Source organism: Solanum tuberosum, unplaced genomic scaffold, assembly GCF_000226075.1.
Source record: "Solanum tuberosum cultivar DM 1-3 516 R44 unplaced genomic scaffold, SolTub_3.0 scf00516, whole genome shotgun sequence".
Taxonomy (NCBI): Eukaryota; Viridiplantae; Streptophyta; class Magnoliopsida; order Solanales; family Solanaceae; genus Solanum; species Solanum tuberosum.
In genome coordinates, this window is record NW_006239432.1 from 254,093 (window position 1) to 266,188 (window position 12,096).

The following is a 12,096-nucleotide window of genomic DNA, read 5'->3' on the forward strand; positions in this document are numbered from 1 at the left end:
AATTTAGCAAACTCGGTGGCGTTGGAAAGAGGATTGAATTATATATCATATCATAAGTAATGGGACACATAATTCCTTTTGTGCTAAAAGTTATGACCATCTGAAGTTGACCCATCAACAATTTTCAGCTAACTTGCTGCTGACCTTATCTACGGTCAGACCTACGGACCGTAGATCGAATGACGGTCCGTGCTGGTCGACCGTAGTTTGTGTCAGAGGCTGGGTAAAGGAGGTCTCGATCCACAGACACAGACCACGGACCGTGGTCTGACTTACGGACCGTGAGTCTATCCGTGGGTCGAGACTTAGCCAATTTTTCTGAGCTAGTTTGGAGAGGAGTTTCAGTGGTGAACCACGGACCACCAGCACGGGCCGTGGTCTGACCTACGGTCCGTGGATGGCAACCGTGGGTTGCACCTACAACTTCTTGAAATTTGTATTTTGGTCTGTTTTGGATACGGGGTGTTACATGTACTGTTTGTTTTAATTGAACCCATGGACCATGTAGACCAGCAGCATTTGAAAAATAATTCCAAATCATTTTAGCCATTTCACCAGTTAAAAATAAATGTTGTATAGTTTCAACAGAGGAAACTGTACAACATAGACAATCAGTATTTGTAGTGCTGTCCCATTTAGCCACAATTGATGCCACTGGTAATTTGTTGCCCCAAATTCTCCAAGCTAAGAAACACATCTTAAATGGCAAATCTTTAACCCAAATATGTTTAAACTGGAGATCTTCTTCATTTTTGTCTCTCAGCAGCTCCCAAGCAGTGCTGACCTTGAACTTGCATGTGCTATTGAGTAGCCACCATGGTCTATCAACTAGATTACTAGGAATAAAACTTCCCAGATGCTCTCGTATGTGATTAACTATTCTATCAGGCAGTAACTGCTGCAGAATTTTAAAGTTCCAACCTTTTTCATTCATCACCTCTGATAGGTCCTCCATTTCATGTCTAATCTCACACTGAGAGTCTTGGTGTAAAGGACCAAGTTTGGTCCAGTTGTCATATCAAATGTTAGTGGAGATAAGTTCTTTTCTAAGATGTCCCTATTCTCCAGCATCTTCTTCCATCCCCCTTTCCAATTTACCAGAGTGGGGATTTCTTTCTTACAATATTTGTTCCACATAAAGCTTGCCCAAATAGAATTACCAGTTCTGAATTTCCACCATAGTTTTGCAAACATTGCCTTAAAAACATCAAACAACGATCTGAAACCCAAACCTTTTCTTTTTTAGTCATACAAACACTTAGCCAGGTAGACCAATGTTTACTTCTTCCCGTTTCTTTTCTGTTCCATAAAAAGTTAGCAAAAATCCTATGTAACTCTTTTATCACACACATAGGAGGAACACTTGCTGATAAAATATGAATAGGCATGCTTTGAAGAACACTACTAATCAAATTGTCCTTGCCACCAAAAGAAAGCATCTCTCCTTTCCATGTTTGCAATTTATCTTTCAACTTCTTGATGAGTTCTGCATAATCACTCTTTCTCTTCTTGGCATGAGTGATAGGACACCCTAAGTAAAGAAAAGGAAATTGGCCTCTTGAAATTCCTGTACAATTATCAACTAAAACACCTAGTTGAGCACTAGTGTTTTGATGCATATACCAAGCACTTTTTCCTTTGTTGATTAACTGACCTGATTGTGTTTCATACATACTCAACACCTTCATTATCTTTCCGAGAGACCTTTCATGAGCTGCTGCAAAGATAATAGTGTCATCTGCATAGGCCAAATGTTTCAAATTTGCACTCCATTTAGGCATGCCATAGCCCACGTATTGTACATCATCAAATAAGGAGATCAAAGCTCTAGTGAGAACCTTAGCACCAAGTATAAATAGAGGATCACCTTGTTTCACTCCCCCAGTAGAATGAAAAAATCCATGCGTCTGACCATTTACTAAGATTGAATACCAATTATTAGCTATAATCGCCTATAGATGATATCCACAAAGTTTTCAGAGAAGCCCATTCTCCTGCAAAGAAATTCACTACCAACTTCCATAAATCTTCCCCTATAATATCCCAACAACTCTGATAGAAAATTCCTGTAAAACCGTCTGGACTTGCACTATCACCATTAAGATTGAAAACAGCTTTTTTCACCTCTTCCTTTGCTGGTAAGGACCTCAGTACTTCATTTTCTTCATCTGTTATCATCTGCGGGATGTGCTTCAGTAAGGAAAATTCAATAGTATCCATTTCTTGCGTAAACTGTTTTTGATAGAACTTTATAGCTTCATCACAAATTTGTTCCTTTTCTTCCAGTAGCACTCCTTGGTCATTGTGAATCTTGGTCAGTAGTAACCTCTTCCTTCTCCCTTTTACTAGACTATGGAAAAATTTAATATTTCTGTCCCCTTCTTCAAACCAAGTATAACCAGCTTTTTGTTTCCAGAATTCTTCTTCAAAGTGCAAATATTTTTTGAATTCTGCTTGAGCATGTTGCATAACCCCTCTATTCTGATTGCTTGGAACCTCTTCAAATAACTTCTCTTTGATCTTCACAATGTCTTCTATAATAATAAGTTGCTTGAATATATCACCATCTGCCTCTCTACTCCCTAACGATAAAGCAGATTTCAACCTCTTTAATTTCTCTTTGAAATCAAAAAATGGATTCTTTGCATAAGTCTCCTTCCCGTTCTGAGCAACCACCTCTTTGAAAGTCTTGTGCTCTATCCAGAAATTTAGGAACTTAAAAGGTTTGCTGAAAGGTACCTCAGTTTCCACACAAGTTAGTAACATAGGTGCATGATCAGATCCAGTCCTTGAAAGGTGTTCAACTTTAAGATGATTGAACCAATTTTGCAGCTCTTGATTTACTAGCACCTTGTCTAATCTTTCAAAAATACAGTCTTCTGCAACTCTACCATTCCACCAGGTGAAAGGGCTACCTCTGAAATTTACTTCTGTTAAGTCACATGAACCAATGCAGTTAGCAAAATCTTCAACATCTGCTGGTTGCACAGGAATTCCACCTATTTTTTCCTCAACATTCAGAACCACATTAAAATCTCCTCCAATGATCCACGAGAAATTATTATCTCTATGCAATTAATACAGTTTCTCCCATAAGTTCAATCTTTGCAACTGATCACATTTTGCATAAACAGATGTTACCAAAAAGTCTTTATTCTGACTTGTATCATGAATCTTTATTGTTAGTTGTTGTGGTGTATCTAATACGATATCCACACGGTATCCTTCCTTCACAAAAAGCCAAATTTTTCCATTACTTTTAGCTTTTGCAAAGGGCATTTCCAGGCTTCTTCTATACTTGTTGATGTGTCTAGCATTTTGAAATGGCTCAACTAAAGCAATAAGAATGAACTTATGTGCTTTGTTTAACATTTGAACTGTATGAAATGCTTTTTGAGTCTTTACTGACCTGATGTTCCAAAAGAAACACTTCATCATTAAACTTTATTCTTTTGTATCCCCCTCTTAGGTAATGTTCTAGAAGGCTGTAAACCTACTTTATTATCATTATTCTTTCCTTTCTTATCAGACTTATGGGCTGTAGAATTACTTATGTTGATAGAGTCTTCATCACCCCCATATTTGATACCCTTCTCCTCTTTGTAAATAGAACTGCTTTGTTGAGATGATTGAGGTGACCTTTCTACTGACGAGTGAGAAACAATATCATTTAAGACCTTTACAGGCGAAGCAACATTAATTTTTGTCTGAGGAACTTGCATTGTTGTAGTAGTCTGTTATTTGCACCTTGAATGTCTGAAAACTTCACTTTAACATTACTACTGCTTGTATCTGGTATGTCATTGTGCTGATTTTGTTGCGAGTTCTGCCCTGTTGGGGAAGTAACTTCCGCAGCTACCTTAGTTGCTGTAATAACCCTGCTAACCTCTTCACCATTACTCTCCAAATAGTTGTTTCTGTTGTTTATCATTGGAGGTATTTACAGATTGTTTCTCTGCATAACATACTGGAATCACTGATTCTCTATTAATTTTAGTTGCTTCCCTGAGAATGTTGCAAGATGAGCTACTATTCTTTCCATTTCCATTACTGATGGGTTGTTGCTGCTCCGTCTCATCCGTAAAGATAAGGTGCTTCTCACCCTCATGTGGAATCAAAGGTGTATGTTCTAATTTGTTGATGTCACTCGGCTGTTGTACGTCCTCCTTACCAGGTTGTTTCTCATTACCCTCAATCATTGATGCAATGTCTTCTGATTTATTGATGTTATTCAGTCGACTACCTTCTGCCTCTTTCTCTTTATGATTGTTGTTCGAGGTTCCACGATTCTCTCTAGTCTCATCAATGTTTGCCTCCGTTGTATAATTCGCCAAGGCATTGTATTTGTTAGCAGTCACGAGTTGCTCTTCTTTTTGTACAGTGAATCTGTTATCCCTCACTATGTTCCACTTTGCCCTTGTAATTAGTCCTATTCGACTCTGCAATTTCATGTAAAAATCTGCATGATTCATCATCATGACCCTGAATCCTGCATTCATGACAGTATTTAGGTAGGTAGTCATATTTGATAGTAATTTTTTCTGATCTGACATCCCCCATCAATCACATATATATTCATTATCAACTTCTTAAGGAGATTGTTAGAAAGGTCCACCAAAACTTTAACCTTAGCACAACTAGATCTAGTTTGATTGATGGCTAACTGTAATGGTTTTCCTACTGCTGTAGCTAACACAAATAGGCTGTCCTTACCAAAAAAGGTTGGTAGAAGGTTTGGGAAAGAAATCCAAGCCATTGTTTTGGTAGTTTCCTCATCAATTCTAAAGTTTACATCATAGATCAGAGGCCTCATTAGCATCTTTGCATGTAATATTGTAGAAATCCCCTTTAGACACAAGATTGATATAATCCTCCTTGGCAAATAAATAAATAACCGAATAAGGATGTGTTTGTTACGGAAAAGCCCAATTTTGCAATTACTTTTGATGTTACATTAATTGTGAAGGAATTGCCTTTCTCAATTCGTCTATTTCTGGCCACCCATGAGCAAAATGAAGGTCTTCCTTAATTAATATACCATTTGATCAACCTCTGATGCAGTCCATTGTATGTGTGGAACGCCGGCGGGCCAGCCACTGTCAATGGCCGGCCTCCATTAGTGGCGGTCACAGGTTTAAGGCCGCCCATTAATATAATAATTAAATTAATGTTGGGATTCCAATAGAATTAATTAAGTCTGATATGCGTGCATGCATGTAAGCGTTAAAAAGTTGTATATATGCTTATACTGGAAACTATATATATATATATATATATATACACACACATTATACACAATGTATCAACCTTGTATAATAGTGTATAAGAGGTGTTTTTACACATATTTATATTGTAAATATAAATTTATTAATTACTATATAAACTTATCAAAAATAAAATTTCTTCCCTTATGAACTTCAGCAACAGAACTCCATCCGAAATGGGGCAAATCTTTATTAAATAGCTTCAAAATTTAACCATAATTTCAAAATGATAACTAAAATGTACCACAATCATCAAATCCAAAACCATTTGTGAATTTTCACAATTTCTATAAAATTATAGATTTAAATAGCTTGATTCATGATGATTGATTAAAAGATCAATAAGGAAGGAAAATCATTTCCTCGTCTTAAATTGTCGTAGGATGCTATGCATTTTTTAAAAACAAGATGTTATGTTATGTAAAAGCCTTCAATTGAGATTGATATAAATTGTTGAATAGAATGAGCAAAGTGAGAGAAAGGAAGTTGATGAAAGTCAACATATATTAATAAAACTTCAACTTCATATTTCAAATCACGATTTCATTATTGCATGTCTGAACAATCCCTTATTAATAAAAAATACAAACAGAATAAATCACAATTATCAACACCATAATGAAAATTATAGTTTTGCATCACGTATAAAGATGAGATCTTTGATGTCATCATCAAGATCAAATAACTGCATACAACTTTCCTTCAAGTCCACTTGAACACCAATTTCAGGTCCAATATCATGCAACCAAAACATTTGTGTGTCTTTCATTCCGAAAAATATTAAGTTTGGTTTTTCCAAACCAAAATCAGAATCGTGCACAGGAAACTTACAGATACTTGTACACATAACTTTGTCAACTTCATCGTTACCTCCCCACTCTGGTGATCGAAAACTTTCATTATATGAATTAACCAACGTTGACACTATTTCATCTGGTGAATTAGCTTTTTTACATGAAGCAACAATTTTATTCACCGCATTCCTGATTAATATTATGAAATGATGCAATTCCATTTTGGTCTCTCCTGGTATGAATTTTACTGGAACACCAATCATAAAATTCCCAAAAGAGTTTTTCAACTTGAGGTAAAAATGTAATTTTGGAGCGCATATTCATTGGAGAGTCTAGTAGAGAAGGCCTTAAATACCCGTTTATAATTGTTGTAGCGCAGATAAAAGCCCTCCATAGGATTGCTGTAATAATCTCAACCCTTGAAGGTTGAAAAGTCAAAGTTCCACATGATTCATCAATGCATTTTTTTCTTAGCCTTGCAATAACAGCCTCACGGATGACAATTCTCTTGACAATAATATCTTGTTGTATAACTGGAATAGGGGTTGACTTGAAAAGTCCTATTATATCTCTTGTTGGAAAAATATCACCCATATTGACGCTTAAAAAATTAATCTTGTCAATTGGAGTCCCCATTCTACACACTTTTGCCCACTCAGAAGTACATTGAAAATTTGAGAAACCATCCATTGCAGGATGTGAACTACTGGTTGATATAGCGAGTCCACCACATTCAAACTTAGTTACTTGTATAGTGACAATTGGTGAAACCATGAAATTAGTTTCATCGATATTCTTGTTTACATGTGGGCTAAATAAAGCCGCATGACCAAAGTCATTGCGTGCTTTATTTAAGAAATTATCTAGCGTATCATTGGCCTTGGCTTTGGTATAGGAAACGCCTTGATCAAGACAAAGAATAGAACAATATTCATCTTTGTCGTTCATCCATGTCGAAATTATTATAATTATGAAAGAAAAAAACCATAGAAACATGTTCTTTTCCAGATATTTGGTCGAAGAAAGAGAGCTTGTAACGCTGAAGGTGAGGAGGAGTAGGTAAAAATGGCTTAATGAGCTTTGTGCATAAGATTTTAATTTCCATTTCTGCTACTCAACTCAACTTAGGCTACAATTAAATATGTGACAACCTCCCGACTATATATAGAAGCAAAAAAAAATTATATATAAGCTCAACGTTATACTCTACGTCCTATATTTTTAATAATATACAAAGCTTTCATATATATTTTTAACAAAAATATTTTAGAACTTGATTTCAAATATTAATATATTATACCCCTAATTTACAATATTATACAAAAAAAATTGACTTCGTCTTTCTTTCTTGAATTCAAACACCATATTCATAAAAAAACACCTTAAAATTATAGAGCAATTTTCACATATAGCAAACCTAAAAATCATATTTGTATGCTATAGCTATAGTTTGCATAATTGCGCTCCATAGCAAACATAAATATGTATATTTCGCTATACATATACAGAAGAAAGCAGTTGTATAATCTGTTTTTGTTTCGGTATACATATACAAATATCAATTGTATAATCTGTGTTTGTTTAAAGCGAGAAAGAGAGAAAGACAAAAGAAAACTGCGTAGGGGAAAATCGTATTTGTATAATCACAAGTGTATAGGACGAAAATATATGTATTTGTATTTGTATATACAATTTTCTCTCGCTTTATACAAACACAGACGCAATGTATACATTTGTGTTTGTATAAAAGCGAGAGAGGTGAGGGAGACTGCCAGCGAGAACGAGAGTGGCGAGCAAGATTCATCAGGAGAGAGGCGAAATAGCAATAGTTTGCTATGGGGTACAAGATCGATCAAGGAACTTGGTGTTTCGCCAAGGATTTACTTCTATCAGGTATGTGAGGCTCTCATAATGTTGGGATCGTTCTCCTACGTGCCAAGCATATTTATTTCAGTTTGGATTCGTCCTAAAAGCATTTGAATTGGTATCAGAGCTATGGATAGTATGAGTAAAGAACAACACAGATATGAATTAATCAGAACAATTATAGAGAAACGCTACGAGTTAAAACATAGACAAGAAAGACTTGAATATAACATACACGCAGGAGTATGTCAAAAATCTCTACTAGCTCAAAGGAAAATAATATTTGAAATACAACTACAAGTACAATAGATAGAATATAAACTAAAGCATAACCTATAATGAATAAAGAAGAATTTGCTATAGATGAAAAAACCTATGAAAATCAAGACGGATTAAAAGTAAAAATAATATTTTCAAGCTTAGGAAGAAGATATAAGAAAATAGGCGAAAATTTATATCTATTGATAGAAAAGAAACAGTAAGATTAGAAGATAGTTTAACAGCCATGGTACGAATAACTAGAGAAAATGAAGAAATAGACAGGAAAAAAGAAATAGAAATTATTAAACAACAAGCAAAACTAGAAATACAACAAATAGAAGAAACAAAAAATGATAAGATAATTGCTCTAGAAAAAGAGTTAGATACACTAAAAGAACTATATGCAACTAAACAAAAAGAAAAAAGAAATTGAAACAGCGTTAAAAACTGAAATAGAAAAATTCAAAGAAAAATTACAAATCGAAGAAAGAGAAGAACCAGACATAAGAATTGACGATATAAATGAATCAGAAAATGAAGACCACTCAGAACAAGGTTCAGACATAAGCGAAACATATACAGAAATATTAGCAAATATAGATGATATAAAATCTACAGAAATAAATACAGGAGATATTAAGGATACAAAAGCAAGCACATCAGGAGTTAAAAATCCAAAAGAATTAAATCCCAATCTGAACAATCTGATATATATGAAAGTATATGGAATAAAAGATTAAATAAAAAATGGACACCAAACCCAACAACTACACGAAATAATAATTTTTTAGATTTAGATTATGTAACAGATATAAATAAAACAATCCAACTATGTGTAGGATATTTATCAAAACAATTAATAGATAATAAAATAGGAATGTTAGAAGTACCAGGATATATAGAAAGAACACTTATAGGAACATTAAAACTATGATTACAAAATCTAACAGAAGAAAGTATAAAAACATTAAAAAATAATAAAAGAATAGATGGTGAAATAGCAACAACCCCAATTGACATATTAAATAAATATGAAATAGATATAAGAAATGAGTTTAGTAGTACGACTACAGAAACGGAAGAACAAAATAAAGAAAAACAGTTAAACAGGAATTTAATGTTAAAATTAGCAATATGTAATATGTGTTATATAGAAGAATATACATGCGTATTTAGAGAATACTATTACAAAGGAACATATAATACAGAAGAAGGAAAAGAAATACAAAGGTTATATTTTACAAAACTACCAGAACCTTTTAGTTCAAAAATAATAAAAGATAGGAATGAAGCAGGATTACAAGATACTTTAGGAGCAAGAATAAGATACTTACAAAAATGGTATTCAGAAATATGTCAAAAATATAGAGAAGAAATGAAAATGGAAAAAACCATAATAAAAAATTTAGCATGTTGCAAGGATAAAGTAGCACCTCAATTTGGATGTAATGATAATTAATATAAAAAGAAATATAGGAAACCAGGTAAATATAAAAAATATAAATCCCAGTATAAGTACAAAAGACCTCGAAGAAGATACTACATAAAAAATTCTAATACAAAAAGACCATTTAGACCAAAGAAAAAAATAACTGAATGCACTTGTTATAATTGTGGGAAACTAGGACATATAGCTAAAGATTGTAAATTACCCAAAATCCTAAGAAAAACAAATATCTGAAGTAATAATCGATAATGAAGAATATACACAAATAGAATATATAGATTATGAGACAGAAAGTGACGATAGTATATATGAATTATCCAAGAATGAAGTAAACGAAGAAGGAAATAATGTGTATATATATAGATGACTGAAAAAGACGTACAGATAATAACTCAAGAAGAGCATATAACTGATGAATCTACGGAACAAAAGGTAATATTTGATATTAATATATTCGAACAAATAAAAGGAAAAGAATTAGTCCTAAGCGTAGAAAAAATATTCAAAGTACCAATAATAAAAAATTTAGGAAGAATATTACGTGGTAAGCCAAAAAGAACACATAATAGATTGTAAATATACCAAAGGAAAAGCGAAAATACCAATAATAAATAAAAGAATAATAAACAAAGAAATACAGGAAATTAAAGCTAAAGACCCAATAAAATATGTACACCTAGGAGGAACGGAAATATTAATAAAAGCATGTTTCAGAGAAGGAATAGATACACCAATAGAAATATACATAGCAGATGACAGGATAGTAGAACCTATAGAAAAAAGCATAATAAGTGCAGTAAAAGGAAATCTAATATACCAAAAATTCAAATTTATAATAAGCGCTAATTATTCAGTAGCAGTAAACGATAGAAACATAGATAAATCTCTAGTATTGTATTGGAAAATGTCAGGAATAGAGTTAGCCCAGGAAGCAAGATATTTACAACAAGATGTAAAAATCTATATGTACTAACAACAAAACATAAAATAACAGCAAATAATAAAATAAATAGAATAAAGATAGAAAATCCTTTTGAACAAATTGTTATAGTAATAGATAATAATGATTACAGTTATAAAGAAATAGATATAGAAGAAGATTTAGAAATTGTAAGTGACAGAATAAGCACATCAAAAAGAATGAAAGGAATAAACCACAGTAATGAAACACCTCAACCCTCAAGAAAATCAATAGATTATCAAATGATAAAAGATATTGAACCATACCATTACTACATAACTGGAATAATAGAACAAAGGAAGTATATTATAATAATAAATACTGGTCAAGAAGAAAATTACATAACAAGAGAATTAGTAGCAGAAGACGAAATAACCTCTAAAGAACAAACGTGCCCAGAATTACCAAAAGAGTTATTAAATTTTGATGAAATAGCAGAAAAAGAAATAATTATTGGAGGAATAGTAATATTAATAAAATTCAAAATTTACCAAGGAGATAACATAACATTAGGAATAAAGTGGTTAGAAGAAATGAAACCATATAATTTAGAAAATACACAATTGACCATAACATATAAAAATAAGAAGGTAATAATAAAAAGAGCAATATGAAAATATATATACTTGCAAAAATAATAGTAGAAAATTACTACAATAGATATTACACCCCTATGTTAGATACAGGAGCATAAGCTAATATGTGCAAACATAATTGCCTCCCCGAAGAAAAATGGGAAAAGCTAAAAACACCAATAGTAGTAACAGGATTTAATAATGAAGGAAGTATGATAACATATAAAACAAAAAATATAAAATTACAAATATGGGATAAAATCTTAACTATAGAAGACATATATAGTTATGAATTCATAAATAAGGATATGCTTTAAGGAATGCCATTCTTAAAAAAACTATATCCCCATGTGATAACAAAAACACATTGGTGGATTACTACACCATGTAAACAAAAGGTAGGAGCAAAAAGGGTAAACAACAAAAATAGAAAAACCACACCATGGATCAAAGGAAGTGAAAAGATTACCCAAAAACTAGAAAATATTAACGAAAGTAACTATAATATCGAATTAATTGTATTTTCTATAGATAAACTAAAAATAATCCAAGATAAACTAGAACCGTTATATAGTGAAGATCCTCTAAAAGGATGGGAAAAACATAAGACAAAAATAAAAATCGAACTAATTGATGAAAATAGCATCATAACGCAGAAACCATTAAAATATAATTTCGATGATTTGACAGAGTTCAAAATGCATATAAAAGAGTTACTAGAAAATAATTATATACAAGAAAGCAATAGTAAACATACAAGTCCAGCGTTCATAGTAAACAAACATAGCCAACAAAAAAGAGGAAAAAGTAGGATGGTTATTGACTATAGAAATCTAAATGCAAAAACAAAAACATATAATTACCCAATACCAAACAAAGTATTAAAAATAAGACAAATCCAAGGATACAATTACTTCAGCAAGTTTGA

General features: G+C 32.6%; 1 protein-coding gene across 1 annotated transcript; it reads right to left on the reverse strand.

Moving 5' to 3' along the window:
* Positions 1-5,889: 5,889 nt before the first annotated feature.
* On the reverse strand, positions 5,890-7,006 carry LOC107058428 (acetyl-CoA-benzylalcohol acetyltransferase-like). Its single transcript, XM_015304116.1, has 2 exons — positions 6,414-7,006; positions 5,890-6,247 (listed from the first exon to the last, which is right to left on the reverse strand). The coding sequence occupies exons 1-2, from the start codon at positions 7,004-7,006 to the stop codon at positions 5,890-5,892; spliced, it is 951 nt and encodes a 316-aa protein (XP_015159602.1).
* Positions 7,007-12,096: the final 5,090 nt, after the last annotated feature.